Source organism: Anopheles funestus, chromosome 3RL (assembly GCF_943734845.2).
Source record: "Anopheles funestus chromosome 3RL, idAnoFuneDA-416_04, whole genome shotgun sequence".
Lineage (NCBI taxonomy): Eukaryota > Metazoa > Arthropoda > Insecta > Diptera > Culicidae > Anopheles > Anopheles funestus.
In genome coordinates, this window is record NC_064599.1 from 10788615 (window position 1) to 10806313 (window position 17699).

Genomic DNA, 17699 nt, shown 5'->3' on the forward strand with positions numbered 1-17699 from the left:
TCACCTAACCATTAAACTAGCCATTATTCACCACAGCTGTCTCATTTTATCAAGAATTGTTGCCCAACAATTTGTTGAACAGGCTTAAACAAAAGAGAAACTATAAATTTCTTGCAGTAACAGTTTAAAATTACCAAAAACATTAGCAAACGCATACATTTTACTCCAAAAACGAATGTAAAAATCTGTATGCTCGCACTACGAACAGATACATCTCCTTTTGTTTACCACAACCGTTCAATATGTACAGAACTGAACCATGCCTTACAAACCTGCACACATTTTTTGTTTTCATTGCCTGCAGACATCTTTCGTGTATTTTTTTCCAGACAAAAATGGCAGATCGCTCGTATCGATTGTGCTATTTTCCGAAATAAAATCGTGCATAATTCAACTAAAAATACATAAATGCCTAGTCGAAACTTGCGCAAGAGTAAACGGCACAATGTTGTGTTAAAAGTAAGTGTTAAACTCGTGTTATCGGTGTAAAAACTGGGGAAACTCTTGCACAGTGACTAACAGCATAGGAAGTGTTTGTGTTAATTGTCCAAAACACCGCAACACTGAACGGTACACTTGGTACATCAGTTGGCTGGAAAACTAGAGCAGCACCCCAGATACGGCAATTTCACTGCAACACACATTCTCGAACGAACGTGCCAATGTCGCAGAGTGCACCGAGACGGCATCCTCCCAGTGGAAATGTCGAGGTTAGCAGCATGGCGGCAAAGTTTGTTGACACCGAATGGGAGGCACGGGAGGTAAGTGAACGCATCCGTTGTCCCTTAAACTTACCTTTTTCTTCCGATCGTTTTTGCACCGAAAACTTCAAGCTGTAACGTTGATCAATCACGGCTAATGATTCGGAAGGGGAATTGCCTATATCCGTTACACAGTGCAGCTGCAGAATTTGCACCAACCAGTTCAACATTAGTTGCTTGTAACAAAAAAAATCGACACGGGATACAACGTGTGTAAAGGCGGGATTCAACTAAACCGCCTCTCTCAGAGCTACAGAACGATGGTTACAGTAGCATTTCCTTTGTGGCAACAAAATTATACACACGGAGGCGAATCTTGTCAATCGTACAAAATGTTATTGTTTGCGTGGGGTATCGTTATGAAAACAGCACAATGTGACGGACGGTCATGGTACCACATGTTTTTACACTGTCGACCAAGACACGCTGCAGAAAAGCTAGAAACATGAACTGACATCGGGCCCGTACCAAGCGTTGTATCCATAAAGGCAATAAATCAACTGGCGCACTTAATGTCATTCGTAATATCATCATTCAGAAGACCTTCAAAGATGTAAAGCAAAATCATTATAACTGCATCCCGATAATGCGGTATATTGCGCTCCATCGCTTGAATCACATCAGTATCTGTTATTGATCTGAAATATTCCAAAGCTGGTGGAATTGTCCTCGTTGTTGTGCGTCACTTTGGTAAGGAAGCTCCTTTCGCACTTCACAAGACAAAGCCCTTGTATGGAAAGCACTCTTATTGAAAATCTTATTCGTTTGAATCCTCTTCGCTAACTATTCACTTACAATGTAGTAATAATCCTTTGGGCGTTTTTGTCTCGACGACTGTGTCACTCGTCCACGAAGACGAGCACAGCTGAAAATACTTATTTCATCTTTAAAATCCTGTTGAAATAAGAAACTCATCCACTTTCCATCGTCTCGCTAGATTTTAAACCTGTTGAACCTGTCATAAGTTCGTTGATTTCGATTAGTTATGTTCCTCTGGTAAGCTTATGAGACTAGTTTCATTGCTCTGAGAGCGATAAAGAGTATTCAGATAGATATAACTTATATTAATACTCCGTCAGAAAAGACCGTATCGCAATAGCATAAACAGGATATAAGAATCTTCGATTATCGAACAGCATTAACGAAATAAAGAACGAAATAAAAATATGATTCATATTTTTTTGCTATTTTGGTTAATTATGTTGAAATTGGTTGAATACCTAAACCAATCCCAACTGTGTCTCGTTCTATTCCCCAAAATTGTATCAACAAACTTCCTGAAAAGCTTCTGTTTCGCTTCCTTGTTGCGCTTGTTTGTATACTGGTGGAGAATACGTGGAGCTTCTTTGCAGTTAAGTAAACATTTCACAGCCTCGATAACAGCCCACAATCTGTGTTCCAGTTTTTCCGTAATGTTTTGCAAATTCCTAAAAAGCCGCAATATTTATCTTCCGTGTGTTGTTTGCGTTTTTTTTTTGTCGAATAAGATCAACAAGATCAACTCGTATACGTGTCTAAAAGCTGTGCTAATACCAATCCCAGACGAAAAACACGGAGCTGAATTCCAAGAAAATGTCTATTTCTGTCCGTCCGGTGTGTGGTGATTATGGTTAGTTTTCCCCAGTTTCCCATACTTCTTAATTAGAACCAATTACCTATTGAATAATGGGCAAATAATGTGCGTCCCTAAATGGTGATATTGATATGGAACGGGAAATTTGTTTAAAAGATCAACCAAATTATATACGTTCATTTGTTTTTTATTGTATCTACGTGCTGATATTTTCACTACAACATGTCGTGCAAATACTAATCTGTTAGAAGCATGAAGCAACACTAGGAAGCGTTTTTCCACTGCAATGGTTCTTCCATCCGTACCAAGCGGTAAATCCATGACGCTTGAAAATCAATTTGGCGCAGTTGATGTCGTCCGTAATATCATCATTGAGCAGACCTACGGAGAAGTAAAAATATATCAAAAAATAGTCCCTAAAATGAAGCGACCGTGTACATGGAAGTACCGCCACAAGAACTTACTGTTGCACGCTATCTTGCAGTCGTTCGCTCCATAGCTCGAATCGCACCAGAATTTATTGTTTATCTGGAATATTCCGTAGTCTTTGGATCCATTGTTGTTATTATTCGTCGCCGATGTACTGAATGCACTTTCATGCTGCACGAGACAGATCCCTGTAAAAATATAAATCCAAGAGTAGTTAAATCTCCAAACTTTCCCCAGATCAAGAGTTGTTGTTCACTTACAATCCGGTAATGATGCCTTCGGGATGCCATTATTTGCCAACGTTTTGGCTAGCTCGCATTTGGAAAACGTTTTAGCCTCGATCAAGGCACAACTCACAGCGAGGGCGAGTAAAACAGTACAGCACACTTTCATCCTGGAACTTGTTATCGATGTATGTTTGTCTACGCAACAGTGAAACTTGAACTGCGAATGGTTCCCGTTTAAGGTTCCCGGAGCTTTATATAGCAAATATCCGCCACTATGAGCTACGGCTCTGGACATAATTCCTTTACATTTTTTTTTGTACTGAACCACATGCCACCATCTTCTTTCACTTTATTTCCATTGATAACGAATGTGCGAAGTCAGTTGTCTTATCTCAATATGTTGTACATATGTACCAGACACAATGTAGCACAGCGTGCAAAACAAAAGAAAACTAATACATTCCAAATAAAATGCGCTTTAAAATTATGCAATTTTCCTCTAGCTTTGCTCACTTGCATTCAGAGTCATTTGCTTAAATATTAATTATTTCTGTCATCACTTTTACAACACACAATCTCCCTATTTGGCTTAACGACCTCTCAAGTCATGGCGGACATTACTGTCTTACTAGAATCATTTTTACCACGTAGCCGGATAGTCAATCCTTGCTACCGGATGGTATTTCATATCCGGCCCTGTCATGTAGAACAACACTAGAGAATTATTATTCATCCCATTTCTTCGTACATACAAAGTTTGTACGATAAAAGTTTTGTTGAGCAATGTTCCCACTGTGTACACACAAGAAAACCCAGCTCCTGGAAGCAGAGATGAACGATGGATACACAGTGCAAGAACCCGACGCCGAACGCCTATCTCACGGCCGAGCTCGGGGATTTTCTTGACGATTTCGTCGAGGGGATTTTTCAATACGTGTGGATCGTCTCATTTCGGTTTTGACATGTCTTCCGCACAGAAATTGGGTTAGGGTTTTTTTAGTTTCCTTTTTCCTCACGCTGCCAGATATTCCGTATCTAATTGCATAATTATTATAGGAATTTTCGTAACAAAAATATCAATTACATGTACTAGTTCGAAAATATTAATCAGTCTCACTTCTTGATGGATTGATGGCAATACATTCCTTTGTTATGAATTATCTATCTATACAAATATGAACAAAAACTCCTTGTGATACATGTTTTCTTCTACTTCCAGTCCCAACGACAGCGCGAACTGGAAGAGGCTCGCGCAAGGGCTGCGCAGATGGAAAAGACGATGAAATGGTGGTCCGACTGTACGGCAAATTGGCGCGAAAAATGGAGTAAGGTAGGTCCTGTTGACGTTCACCGAGCAGCAAGTTCAGCTACGACGTTTTACCTTGCGGGTGTGTCGTCGCTTCACCAGCCAGGAAGGATGGGAAAATATTAAATCAATATTCTTCCCTTAGAATTCCGCGACTTTTCCATGCTATACTTATACTATACCTCGTGCCATACTGCTCTCTGCCACGCGTATTTGCGTACGAAGCTATTGCTATCGGAATGTAGAATCGCGGAAGTGAAAACAAGGGAATGTTAGTGCAAAAGTGATTGCTATTTGAAGTAGCTGTCTGCAAAAACAGTCTACGCAAATAATAGTTCGTTGTAGTGAAGACGAATTGCTGTAATATTTGGTGTCAATTTAAGCTTTCCTACAGCAGACAAAATGCACTCATGTTTTGCGGAAATGCTCGAAGAGCTTGACAAAGATACGTCACGTGTTTTGTCTCTCGTGGTGGTACAAAAGAAAGATTTAAATAGGTGGATTTCAGGGCACACCATTAACATTCTCCTCTCCCGTACACTTTCAGGTGCGAACCGAACGTAACAAAGCCCGTGATGAGGCGAAACAGCTGCGCAGCAATCTTGAGGCTGCCATCAAAGAATCAAACTCGTACAAGCGTGAAAAATGCGAACTGGAAATGCAAATTACGCAGCTGAAGAAAGAGATGGAAAAGGTGCATACGCTCATGATGAAGCATGCGGGCCGTTTCAACAAAGCATCCCTGGACGCAGCGGACGAACCAGATCGGGATGGGCGAGGTGACAACAACTGCTCACCGGACATATCTTCCGATGGGTTGAAAAATGTCAACAGTGAGGATGGTTTGGTGACGAAGCTACCAAACCTACCGGACGATGGATCCGGGGCCGGGCTGCTGGCAACCAATGCGAATGCCGATCTCGATATCGAAGAGTACATCCTGCAGGGTGGCGCCATGCCGAAACATTCCGTAGAGTTTAAGGACAAGAGCGAACAGATGGCCGAAGAGCGTCGCCTTATACAGCAGCTCTCCAAGGACGATTACGACGAGGACTATCTGTTGCAGAAGATTACCATGCTGCAGCTCCGTCTGGACGATGCACAGAAAACGATCCAGATTGAGCGCGAGGAGAAAAATGTCGTTCACCGCAGTCTGGAGAAGGCCCGGCAGGACATGCAGGAACTGCGCGACAAGTGTGAGGAATTGCGCGCGGCCAAACAGGATGCAGTGCGCGAGCTGCTGACGCTGCAGGAGCAGCACCGGGTGGAGATGCGCATCACGCACAATTCGCTGCAGGAAGAGATAGCTGCCCGGGAAACGCTCGAGCGACGGTTGTGCGAGCTGCGCACGGAGTTGGAACGACTGCAGGCCGAGAATGCGGCCGAATGGGGCAAGCGGGAACGGCTCGAGACGGAAAAGCTCAACATGGAGCGGGAAACCAAAAAGCTGCGTGCCGAATGTCAAGATTTGCAGGAACGGCTCGAACGCAAGGGCCGCCCGCTCGTTAACAGTGACGTGGAGCTTCGCTCGCTGCAGCAAGAGCTGCTCGATAAGAATAAGGTAACGGGTGGCGCCGTAGCCGACGTGTGTTTGTATTGAAGCTAATTCTCTGTTTACCCTTCGCAGGAGCTTAGTGACATTCGCCATTCGCACAGCAAGATGAAAAAGATGCTTTCCGAGGCAAACACCGAACTTGGGCACGCCGTCCGACGGGCGGAACAGTACGAAACGGAAGTGAAACGATTGCGTTCACGTGTGGAAGAGCTAAAGCATGAGCTAGCGTCCGCCGAGGATGAGCTTGATGCGGCCTGCAATCATGTGCGCCGGTTGCAGCGCACTAACGAAGAGCTGAGCGGCCAGACTGAAGGTTTACAGGTGCAGATACAGCATCTACAAACAAGGTAAGACACAGCCAACTGCACGCAAGGATTGCTGAAGAGTGGCCCGTAACGTTTTCGAATCCTTTTCTGCACTGCATTAGTGAACTGGCACAACGCTTAGACACTTAGACAAACACACCCGTTAACCCACTGTGGCAGATTGGTTTGTACCTGGGTTTATGTTTCAAATCCTAGTTTGGCCTTAACGCGATACTAACATTTTGCTATAACCTTATATTCCCAATCGTTTCCTACGAATAATATTATGAAATTTCGTTTCATTCCACCTATTTTCTGTACACTTGTTTGTTTTTTTCTTTTCCCTTCTGTTCTCTTATACATTGGTCATGGTGCTGGTGTACTGAAAACTAAAAATCCTATGCCATCCATTCTGCTGGTACTGCTCAACATCTGCCTCGCTGGTGCTGGTTTCCGAATCACACCATCCATCACTAACCTACTCACGCGTGTCGCTTTTTCGTACGAACGATCACGCCGTTCCTTACTAACCCTGCTCATGTGCGCTACTAACTCTACTGCATCGCAAACCGAAACGAAACGAAACGCAACATCTACTACCAGTGGTAGTCCCAAGCAGCAGCAACATCATGACGTGGGCAACTATAAAGCCACGAACCGATCGAACTATACTGCCAACGTGAGCTACAAGCCAAACATCAACGATCTCAAGCAACTGTTTGATAATTCTGCTTCGCGCCCATTTGCCGACCGTGGCGATCGTGGTGGACCATCCAAAATGTCCGGCCTACCAGTGCGTGAACAGCCAGCTTCACTGACGTCCAGCATTAATCCGCAACCGCCGTCATACATACCGCTATCGTCCGGTTCCTATTACGATGCCAAACCGAGCTACATCGATCACGATGCGCCGTCACCACCATCGCTCAACAACAACAAGTACGAATTCGAACGTGCCAAGCAGAAGTTCGACAACATAACGCGTGCTGCAGCGGCCGCTAGCAGTGCCGGTGGACACAAATCACGCAGTTCCGGTGGTGGTAATGGTGCAGCATCGAAGCAACACAACTCTGGCGGTAGTTCGGCTATACCAAAGCGAAACGCAGGTGGTTCTTCCGCTGGTGCAACGGGTTCTTCGTACTACGAACCGAACGTATTCCCCGGTAATGGAGGTGCCGGAGAGGTACGGAACGGTCGTGGTGCACAGCATGCAGCCGGTTGCGATGATATGCCCCCGACCAAGAATCAGAGTCACATCAACGAAACCATACAGCTGTTCGATGTCAGCCCGGGAGCGTACGATCAATCGCCGGGTGCAAATACGGGCCCGCCGAGAGGTGTCGGGCAACCGCTCAAACCAATAAACATTGGCAAAATGAACGATGTCAATCTGGATGGGTTAAAGGTATCGGAGGATGATGAAGTGAGTAGCAATCCACCCGTCCGTTAGCTTGGTACCGCTGATGTACCGGCTTGCGACGGAACCGTTGGATGTGTGGTTTGCGATTGTGAAGCTGCCCTTTTTGTAGATGATTCGAGTGTGCGTGTTTCGGTAGATATAGTTTGGTCTATGTTTTCGATAGTGCATGGTAGTTTTTCGGTTTTCTTTCGTACTGAATACTTTCCTTGTTCCATGGTGTGTGATTTTTTGTTTTCGCTTACTAATGAGATACCATCTTCCTTATCTCAACTTCCCTGCAGACTCCGTAGCTCACATGGATCCACCAGCCTTCTTTCGGCCAACGAAGATAATAGCGATAATGAATGATTGGCGAAAAGAACTCGCAATCGCCGCGTGGACACAACGATATACATTTTCTCAGGCATGCGTAACATGGTACAGGATATAAAACGTCCCTCCAGTGTTTTTGGGGGCCATAGTACTCAACCGGTGGGAAGTAGCTCTTTAGGTGTGTGACAACCCTATCATTGGTATCTCAATTGCTCTCTGAACGGTACAGATTGTTGGTAAAGACGCAAACACTCCATTAGTCGTATCCGAAACCAACAGGTTCGATGTAACTCATAATACTCAGATAATAGATTCAGTACTTACGTAGAGTAACGTAAAAGTATTATCCATACAAACGATTATTCCTCATCAGTTCTTTGTTGTTTTTCTTTTTCTATCTTATGACGAAGATATATTAAACCCCTCCAGAATATAGTACAACCACAAGCTAAGAACCGGTCTCCAGAAACGGATAAGTATTGCAGGCATTCATTAGAGCATAAAGCGTTCACTTAACAAACTGTAAGTTTTTAATTCTTTCGGTACCAAAAAAAACAATCAAAATTCATTCTCTTTTAGTGTAGTGGGGTTTGTTACAATTCTACTGTGAAGTACGATATAAGTGAAGAGAGATTATTACAAATATAGCATATCTCGTGTATTGGTATAAAATCGGTTGACAAACCGATTTGCTGTAGAAGAGTGACAGATTTGACGTGTTAGAATTATAGTTTATCATATTCTTATAAATATAGATTCCTAATATATGTACCTCATAATCAGTATGAGAAAAGTACGGTTACTATATCCGAACGAAAGGCACTTAAAGTGGGGGTTTGTGTTGAACAATCCTATTTATTGTCTTCTTTAATGAAAGTGTCACTTAAAACATCTAAAACTTAGTAGTGCAAACGTATTGTATTGCCTCCGATTGGTACTGATTTTTGTGTTGTGAGTAATTCTAGCTCGAAAGCATTCCACTAGTCTTTTTATTGTGTGTTTGTGCCTTCTATAAAACATCTCCCCGCCCTGGCCGGTTACTAGGGGACCTACTGGCAGTGTCATATTAAAACATCGCATCCATCTTCATCCGCTCTTATGCAAACCTGTGTGTTATATTAGCACCGCGTAGTGCGTACTATCCATTATCCCTCAACATTTGCCATTAGCCGGTGGTTTCGGTCGACAGATTTTACTTCGCCCGTTCTCTCCGTACACAATATTGCAGGAGAAGGTGAAGTAACCACAAGTGGACGATTTCGTGTAGTACGTCGATTCGTAGTTCTTTCCCGGGATGGCCGGTACTTTGCTCTTCTCGTCAATGCCCGTGACCTGTTTCGTTACGGAGATGTAACTATCTGGATGGCCGGTCTTTTGTGTTGGTGTTTCCGGTTCGGGTCCTGCTTCTTCGACAACATCTCCGGCCGTGGTCGTCGTTGGGGTGTCCTTCTTGGTCGATAGGTAGCGCGTAGTGTACTTCGGAGTGGTGGTAACGGCGTTCACTACCGTTTGCTGCGTTCGCTCAGTCGTCACAGCGTGTACGGTTGAACGGCCGTTTTGTGTCTGCACCAAACGGAAGTTATCACCGTGCGGTACGAACGCAGTTTGCTTCTGGGTCGGTCCACCCTGAGTGAAAACACGGCCATTTCCATTCGTGCGCATGGTGACAGTGGACGGTTCTGTGACCACATAAGCTACAGGAATCGTTTTTACGGAAGCTTTCGGAGCAGTTGTCACCTTATCACCGCTTCTTGTAATCTTCGTTGTAGTATCATACTCATCATCATATTCTTCATCCTCCTCATCCACATCTTCATACTCTTCCTCTTCCCCTGGAGGAGGTGTTGTGCTGATGAAGTTCACTGATAAACAAAAACATTAGGTTAAAACACACTGAACTCAATCCAGACACTAGGAAATTCTCACTCACCCAAGTTTTGCTCAGATGTTCGAGTCCTCATGCCGTTGCTGTCGACAGATTCCTTTCTGACCGTAGAGCTAAAGGACGTATGGATACATAACATTGATGTCAATAAAATCAAAGACCAGTCTCACTCATTTGCATGCATTTTTACTGGACTGTGGACTGTGCAATTGTTTCATGCAGTTAATCTCGATCGTGATACCTATCAGAGCTACAGTGCGTGTGTTAGAAACATGCCATTACAAACAGGCACAGTTGATGCCTTCCATGAATCATTATCCATACCCAATAGATTTTCCGAACAACCCAATCGATTGGAACAAAGGTTTGCTTTTCTCTCGATAATTGTTGACCTGTTCCTTTGTGCCAGAAGCAGCCTGTGCTGCCCCGTGATATGCAATTCCGAACCTGCAGAGATGGAAAATCAGTTAGATGCTGACGCTAACATTCTATCACTTGACACTCACTTGAAGTTGCCACTAATTTGAGATTGGCTTTGGCCTGAGTGAGCACCCGACTGAGCAGATGCTTGTCCACCACCGTTGAAGATATTTTGTTGTTCGACCGCACCTTCGCCTTGCGGGCGGAATCCTATCTGTGCCTGGGAAGAAGTTTGTCCAGGTCCACTCGACTGGGCATCGGCCAAGCCACCTTTCTCATTGGCCACCACCTCCGATTGACTCTCGTGTCCCAAGCCTCCACTCTGGGACGTTGCCGATGTGCCACCCGTCTTCGAATCAACCTGCACCAGTGATTGTGATTTACCAATTCCGCCCGTACCTTGAGCAGAACTCATGGCTCCTTCCTTTCCGCCCGATACTTGTGCCTGAGCTGCACGATCCTTGTCGCTCGTTTGAGCACTGGCACTAAACGAACCCGTACCCGTGTAAGTACCGGACACCTGCGTTTGGGCAGTGCCTCCATTCTTGCGACCTTGCGCGGAAGCAATTACTTCTCCGTTCTTGACCGACGATTCTGCTTGCGAAAATGCATCATCTTCCTCTTCAGGTAATTGAATGGACTGCGGGGGCAAACTGCCACCGTCGCCTCCCTGTTGAATGGTTGTTGGATATTGATCGATAGAAGATCCACCGGTGGGATACTGTTGGCCCGTGCCAGCTCCGACACCTGTTCCATCCGTGGGGTATTGTCCTCCCGGATACTGACCGCCAGGAAGAGTACCAGTGCCTGTACCTGTTCCTACTCCTCCCGGGTACTGTCCGGAACCACCACCTGTTGGATATTGACTGCCCGGATAGCCTCCACTTCCAACTCCTCCTGGGTATTGTCCGGCACCACCTGGATATTGACCTGTTCCAGCCCCATTGACACCGGGGTACTGACTTACGCCGGAACCAGTCCCTCCGGGATATTGTCCAGTTCCTGTTCCCGTGCCTCCCGGATAATGACCTGTTCCTGTGCCTGTACCGGCGGGGTATTGTCCTGTTCCTACTCCAACGCCACCAGGATATTGACCAGTACCACCTGGGTATTGGTCAACACCACCTGTATGTTGGCCTGTTCCTGCTCCCGCGCCGGCAGGATATTGTCCAGATCCACCAGGATACTGACCGGCTCCTACGCCAGTACCACCTGGGTATTGTCCAGAACCACCAGGATACTGACCTGTTCCTGATCCAGTTCCGCCAGGATATTGTCCAGAACCACCAGGATACTGACCTGTTCCTGATCCAGTTCCGCTAGGGTATTGACCAGAACCACCAGGATACTGACCCGTTCCTGATCCAGTTCCGCCAGGGTATTGGCCACTACCAGCTCCTGGATACTGGCCTGATCCTACTCCGGAACCTCCCGAGGGATATTGTCCAGCACCTCCAGGGTATTGTGTAGATCCTCCTGGATATTGTCCTGTTCCAGTACCAGTTCCTCCTGGATATTGACCTGCCCCTGTTCCCACTCCATTGGGATATTGTCCAGAACTTCCACCAACACCTCCTGGATACTGACCTGCTCCTACCCCTGTACCAGTAGGATATTGGCCTGTTCCTGTTCCAGAGCCTCCTGGGTATTGACCTGCACCTGTTCCATCACCTCCTGGATATTGGCCTACACCAGTTCCAGATCCGGTTCCTCCCGTGCCATGTCCTCCGGGATAATGACCTGTTCCAAGACCCGTTCCTGTTGGATATTGACCCATCCCTGTTCCAGCTCCAGTGCCTCCTGGGTATTGGCCAACTCCTGTACCTCCCACATGTTGACCAGTTCCAGTACCACTTGGGTATTGGCCAGCTCCGCCAGGATATTGGCTAGTTCCTGTACCACCTCCCACTGGATACTGCCCAGTACCTCCAGGATACTGACCTAATCCAGTACCTCCTGGATAATGATCAGTTGCTCCAGGATATTGACCTGCTCCACCAGGATGTTGCCCAGCACCACCTGGAACTCCTGGATATTGTCCTGCTCCTACCCCTGTTCCAGATGATCCAGGTCCAGTTCCTCCACTACCACCTGAGGGGTATTGCCCTGCTCCTACACCTGCACCGGGATAATATCCACTTCCGGGTCCACCAACTGGATGACTTCCGGTGGGACCTATTTAAAAATGATTAGTTTAGCCAAATATGCCTAGAAATGTCTTGAGCCGACATTCAAAAACTTACCTCCTGGATGTCCTGCACCAGGTCCCATTCCACCGGTACCAGTTGGATATTGCGCACTTCCACCAGTAGTCCCTGGGTGCTGTCCAGGATACTGACCTTGTCCTGCACCACTACCTGGATAACCACTCGTACCTAAAGGCCCTGGATGGATAACTGGCTGAGGCCCTGCTCCTGGGTGTCCGCCATGCACGGGAAGATGATGAACTGTTTGTTGCGCACCACCAGTTCCTACCAACACTGTTACACCACCAGGATGGGCGTATACTGTTTGTTTAGGAGGCCCGTGACCATCTGGAGGGCCGGGGATAATTTTCACTGGCCCGTGCCCATCTAATCTGCTATCAGAACCAATCACAGTTTGCTTTGAATGCCCTGTACCAACTAACACAGTTAAACCGCCCGTAGGATTCACGACAGTGTGATCTTGCCCTGGCAATGTGACACTATGAGGAGCGGAATGGTAGACACCAGTTCCAGGAATAGGCGGGCCTATTAGATGAGGATGAGGACCATGACCATCGACGGGTCTTCCAACAGCGTCATGTCCTGTGCCAGGTCCGCCAACAGGCCGACCTTGACTATCATGTCTCGATCCTCCCGAACCAATAGGTCTGCCATGTGCATCAAATCCACCGATTGGCCTTCCTTGCGAATCAGTTCCTGGACTTCCAATAGGTCTTCCGTAAGCATCAACTCCGCCTGTACTTCCTGGTCCTGGTCTGCCCTGTGTATCGTAACCTCCAGAAGGTCTTCCATGTCCATTTGTTCCTGTTCCAGGACCTCCTACTGGTCTACCATGACCATCGACGCCTGGTCCCCGACCACCCGGTCTTCCTGAGGCATCTGGTCCTGCGCCTCCCATTCCTGGTCCTGCGCCACCCGTTCCTGGTCCTCCAGAACCACGGCCATTTGTTCCCGAACCATCGATGGGTTTTCCATGTGCATCAACGCCTGGTCCTCCTACTGGCCTTCCATGTGCATCAACACCTGGTCCTCCGATTGGCTTTCCATGTGCGTCAACACCAGATCCACCAGTTCCAGGTCCTCCAATAGGTCTCCCATGTGCATCAAAGCCTGATCCACCAGTACCGGGGCCACCGATCGGTCTACCATGTGCATCAAGACCTTGTCCGCCAGTGCCAGGTCCTCCAACAGGTCTACCATAAGCATCAACTCCGGATCCTCCAGTACCAGGTCCTCCAACTGGTCTGCCGTAAGCATCTACACCGGGTCCACCAGTACCAGGTCCTCCAACAGGTCTTCCATGGCCATCAACCCCGGGTCCGCCAGTTCCTGGTCCTCCAACAGGTCTTCCATGACCATCAACCCCGGGTCCGCCAGTTCCTGGTCCTCCAACAGGTCTTCCATTAGCATCAACTCCAGTTCCTCCAGTGCCTGGACCGCCTACAGGTCTTCCATGAACATCAACCCCCATTCCTCCAGTTCCAGGACCGCCAACAGGTCTCCCATGGGCATCAACTCCCGTTCCTCCTGTTCCTGGACCACCCACAGGTCTCCCATGAACATCAACTCCCGTTCCTCCTGTTCCTGGTCCACCAATTGGTCTTCCGTGTGCATCAACACCAGACACCCCTGTTCCAGGGCCTCCGATAGGTCTACCATGGGCATCCACACCCGATCCGTCTGATCCTGGTCCACCTGATGGCCTACCGTATCCACCTGCATCGCCCCCCATCATGCCTGGTCCACCAATTGGCCTGCCGTGAACATCAAATCCAGTTCCTCCATGTGAAGGACGTCCATGGCTGTCAACACCTCCTCCACGCGTGCCATCCCCGCCGATAGGCCTTCCATGTGAATCAAAGCCACCCACAGGTCGCCCATAAGCGTCTAACCCAGTGCCAGCAGGTCTGCCGTGTGCATCAAAGCCTCCTGTACCGGTACCAGTTCCCGGCCTACCGTACGCATCGAGCCCACTGCCAGGTCTCATCGAATGGCCGTTAGTACCCGGATCATAAGCATCCGGTAAACGCAACTTATCTACGGGCACTTTCAGAGGATCGGGTCTGCTATCTAAGAGAGGTAAAGCATTATTAGCATGTTCCATTAGATGTTCCAAGATATCGCCACGCATACCATAAATGTAGCTACCGCCACCGTCAACCGATCCGTAGCACGTACTGCAGTCTCCGCCAAGCGATTGGCTCTGCGCTTGTCCCATACCGTTTGAGCCCACTGTATAGGGTACAAGCATGATCATTTAACATATCGTTCGCTGCAGAGTTTAACTGTGATCAGTCTTACCTACTACCGCCCTGGAGCTATGCTGTGTGGCTTCAGCTTCCGCTTTACCATCTTGACTGTTTCCGAAATGAAGGTACTGCGATTGGGTCTGGCCTCTGAAACTGTGTGTGTGTGTGAACAGTCGTTTCCTATTAGTTTACAATCTGTCTAATGTTACGAACCCTAACCGATTGTTTCACTTACTTTCCACGTATATTTCCATTTCGTTTTACTCTAGAAAGTGGGCTGTTGGCTATATCTATCGAGTTAGAAATCACCTCTGTAGGTTTCTGGAGAATGTGAATGGAAAAGAGCATTATAATTTTAATACAAAAAGAGTACCAGAATGTAGACTTGGTTCAGTATGAAAGAATATCTTTAGTTCGTGGGGATACGTAGCATCCTTTATCGAACACAGGACGAATACAAACCGCCCTGAAGGCAACAGCTGAAGTAATTCGCACTACATTCAAAGCTGAATAGAAAAAACAACATTTCTTCCCAAATGAATTTCGTGTCTTGGCCTTTTATTATAATCAACCAATCTTTCGATGCGAACCACTGGAGTATGTCTTGTGTGTTTGTTCTGCAACACCGCAGCAGCCACAATGTAGAGCATCAATCTATCTGGCGTTGTTGTTATCAGTTGAAATACTCATTTTTTCTGGTTCTATTCTACGTATACACTTGTCTGGGGTAGGTCTAATTCGGACCGTTTTTTTTTCGAGCTTAACATAAATTCATCGAAACCGTACATAATACTATGTACGAGCTCGTATAATTCAGAGATAAATATAGAGTCATAAAATTAGGAAAAGTAGGACAGAACATTGGCTTCAATTTTCAAAAAAAAACATGTTTGTTTTTACACATGTTTTTATGTGTTCCAGTTTTGTTACAAAAAAGCAGTAAAACAGAAAACTAGAAGAACAGCAAAGTCAAATGAGATACGTTCTTCAATCAGCGTAACCGTAAAAAAAGTTATGCGTGTTTCCGCCCGGGATCGAACCGGGGGCCTTCCGCGTGTTAGGCGGATGTGATAACCACTACACCACGGAAACAGCTACGAAGGGAGCAACTCTAACTGCGTATATAAACTTCCTACCGTGATCCTAAACGCACTGCCGTCAGCCTAGATTTCATTATTACAGTTGTAGAATCCATAGTCTCTAAAATTTAATAAAATAACTTACACTTACAGCTTGTAAAATAGCCGATTGTACCGTTGTTGCGCACAGCGCAAACAATATTAGCGCCCAGCGCGTAGGGCGCTCCATTGGATGGTGTCTCTTCCTTGTGTGTAATATTTTCTTCCTGATTTTTTTTTTTGATATCCGTACAGGATATGTTATGTAGGGTATATAATTTTCACTATAGTTTTCCACTAAAGCCACGGGTGTTAGGTAACATTACCCTTTTTGCACTAGCTTTCAACACTTGTTCCCGTTACGCAACACAACGGCGTAGTTGAACCGCTCCGTAGAAAGAAGAACAAATCGAAATCGCACAATTTGCACACCCAATCATGGGAACGATCCCGAAACGGGGGAAAACACTTTGAGCACGTAAAACGATGTATGTTGTTTGGTACACTTCAATCAAAAACTACCGCAGATAGATGATGTCCAAAAACACAAACTTCCCCGGGCGAAGTTCTGCCACTTCAATTACCCTCTCGAAAGGAATAACTTGAACCCAAGCGGGATCACCAACAGAATGGTCGGTAACTTGGCTGTCTCCGGCACCACTGCTGACTGCTGCTTTCTTACACTTCCCACTACTGACTGTCGTCGTTTAACGGACCAAGTTTCACACAAGACAGCTACCACCGATCAAAGGCTGATTGATTCCATCTGCCACCGGAAGCGCGGGATGTAGAACCATCAACAGTTTCCGACAGGCCCAAGATGCGACCGTTCCGGTGAACAGTCCAATGGCAAGTGATTGGCACATGGGATACGATTTCGAACCTGGAGGCTGCAGAGAACTCCAGAAGCCAACCAGCAGCGTTCCCTCTCATCGCTCAGAACTGTTCTTTGATCGGTTGGCCGCAGAAGAAGCGTTTGTTTAATTGCGTTAGTACATTGCTTCTCTTGTACATTCATTGCTTTTGCTGGACATAACTTCTCCTCTCTGGAGTAATGGAGTCTCTCTACGAGCAGAAACAGGGGAGGTATCTGGGAAGCAATGTGTGTGTGTGTGCGCGACAGAATCAAAATCGAAAGTGATCGTTACTTAACGCACAGTACCACAGAAAAAGGTCTGATCGTGTTAGAATTCAAACCAAGAAAATCAATCCCAAGACAGAAGACGAACATGAAATTAGATTTAAGACATGCATCCAATGCAAAAAATGTGGTTGTTTCGAATTATTTTTAACATACTATAAAAGCAATGTAACATCAAAGATAGTTTGCATCGTGCTTTCGAGTGAACAACATCTGTAATAACGCGCTAGGGTTGATCGCAATGTTGTCGTAAAACTTCTGACGATAGAAATCATGTACAAATCGCAAGTTTACTTTAAAATACACAGCAACATCTGCGATTAATTTGGCTACAGAAAGTGTTCGACGAAATAGTTTAGACATGATTGCAAATCCGCACGCAAAATAGCCAGCCACCTCAAGCCTTTCCTCGAATGATCGCGCACCGGTATGATTAACATTAACCCGGTGTACTAAATACGCGCCCCATGTCCACTCTAAAAGTCAGTGATAAGCAGCATGCAGGGAAACAAATACACGTACGAGAGCAAAGTGATACCGTCCCAATATATGGTTCGAACGCGCGCGTGCGTTATCATTTTGCGCGCGCATTATTAGCTCATCGGTTTAATAGACTCCGCATTTTGAAACGGAAGAAACGCTCCTAATGTCCACGACACATGACATAAAGAACAACAATATTTCGATGGAAAATGTAATCATAGACAGATTTAATATCAACCACGAAAATATAATGTAACGCACACTTTTATACCTCGTGCTTAGTCCTCCATCGGCAAGACAGGATGATG

The 17699-nt window shown here is 46.3% G+C and overlaps 3 protein-coding genes and 1 non-coding gene across 12 annotated transcripts; 1 reads left to right on the plus strand and 3 right to left on the minus strand.

The window, feature by feature from the left end:
- Window positions 1–8: 8 nt before the first annotated feature.
- On the plus strand, window positions 9–8667 carry LOC125771287 (coiled-coil domain-containing protein 102A). Of its 5 annotated transcripts, none has more exons than XM_049441781.1 (6): window positions 9–761; window positions 4210–4320; window positions 4844–5857; window positions 5924–6198; window positions 6760–7579; window positions 7858–8667. In XM_049441781.1, the coding sequence occupies exons 1-6, from the start codon at window positions 663–665 to the stop codon at window positions 7864–7866; spliced, it is 2328 nt and encodes a 775-aa protein (XP_049297738.1). In that variant the 5' UTR covers window positions 9–662; the 3' UTR covers window positions 7867–8667. The 5 variants fall into 5 exon arrangements, with proteins under 5 accessions (XP_049297738.1, XP_049297739.1, XP_049297737.1 ...); XM_049441782.1 differs by having other exon boundaries at window positions 6760–7561; XM_049441780.1 differs by having other exon boundaries at window positions 6760–8667.
- On the minus strand, window positions 2549–3283 carry LOC125771359 (lysozyme c-1-like). The gene is made up of 3 exons (XM_049441902.1): window positions 3024–3283; window positions 2799–2951; window positions 2549–2715 (listed from the first exon to the last, which is right to left on the minus strand). Exons 1-3 carry the CDS (start codon window positions 3154–3156, stop codon window positions 2579–2581), a joined length of 423 nt encoding a protein of 140 aa, XP_049297859.1. The 5' UTR covers window positions 3157–3283; the 3' UTR covers window positions 2549–2578.
- On the minus strand, window positions 8436–17002 carry LOC125771266 (uncharacterized PE-PGRS family protein PE_PGRS54). 5 transcript variants are annotated; one of them, XM_049441694.1, is made up of 10 exons: window positions 15874–17002; window positions 14885–14970; window positions 14702–14802; window positions 14534–14632; window positions 13424–14470; window positions 12437–13387; window positions 10280–12368; window positions 10098–10220; window positions 9819–9886; window positions 8436–9750 (listed from the first exon to the last, which is right to left on the minus strand). In XM_049441694.1, exons 1-10 carry the CDS (start codon window positions 15955–15957, stop codon window positions 9041–9043), a joined length of 5358 nt encoding a protein of 1785 aa, XP_049297651.1. In that variant the 5' UTR covers window positions 15958–17002; the 3' UTR covers window positions 8436–9040. The 5 variants fall into 5 exon arrangements, with proteins under 5 accessions (XP_049297651.1, XP_049297652.1, XP_049297653.1 ...); XM_049441695.1 differs by having other exon boundaries at window positions 10280–12134; window positions 12183–12368; window positions 12437–14470; XM_049441696.1 differs by having other exon boundaries at window positions 10280–11492; window positions 12183–12368; window positions 12437–14470; window positions 15874–17001.
- Window positions 15669–15741, minus strand: Trnav-aac (transfer RNA valine (anticodon AAC)). The gene has a single exon. It is a non-coding gene; the product is annotated as a tRNA-Val (tRNA).
- Window positions 17003–17699: the final 697 nt, after the last annotated feature.

Excerpts from the sequence above, each read along its gene's own strand:
- LOC125771287 (XM_049441780.1), top strand. The coding sequence starts at position 663 with ATGTCGCAGAGTGCACCGAGACGGCATCCTCCCAGTGGAAATGTCGAG. Across the intron at positions 4,321-4,843 it reads GGCGCGAAAAATGGAGTAAG|GTGCGAACCGAACGTAACAA; the intron begins GTAGGTCCTGTT and ends GTACACTTTCAG. Across the intron at positions 6,199-6,759 it reads ATACAGCATCTACAAACAAG|TGGTAGTCCCAAGCAGCAGC; the intron begins GTAAGACACAGC and ends ATCTACTACCAG.
- LOC125771359 (XM_049441902.1), bottom strand. The coding sequence starts at position 3,156 with ATGAAAGTGTGCTGTACTGTTTTACTCGCCCTCGCTGTGAGTTGTGCC. Across the intron at positions 2,952-3,023 it reads GAAGGCATCATTACCGGATT|GGATCTGTCTCGTGCAGCAT; the intron begins GTAAGTGAACAA and ends ATATTTTTACAG. Across the intron at positions 2,716-2,798 it reads CTGCAAGATAGCGTGCAACA|GTCTGCTCAATGATGATATT; the intron begins GTAAGTTCTTGT and ends ACTTCTCCGTAG.
- LOC125771266 (XM_049441692.1), bottom strand. The coding sequence starts at position 15,957 with ATGGAGCGCCCTACGCGCTGGGCGCTAATATTGTTTGCGCTGTGCGCA. Across the intron at positions 14,471-14,533 it reads TGGCGGTAGCTACATTTATG|ATAGCAGACCCGATCCTCTG; the intron begins GTATGCGTGGCG and ends TACCTCTCTTAG. Across the intron at positions 10,221-10,279 it reads CAAATTAGTGGCAACTTCAA|GTTCGGAATTGCATATCACG; the intron begins GTGAGTGTCAAG and ends CCATCTCTGCAG.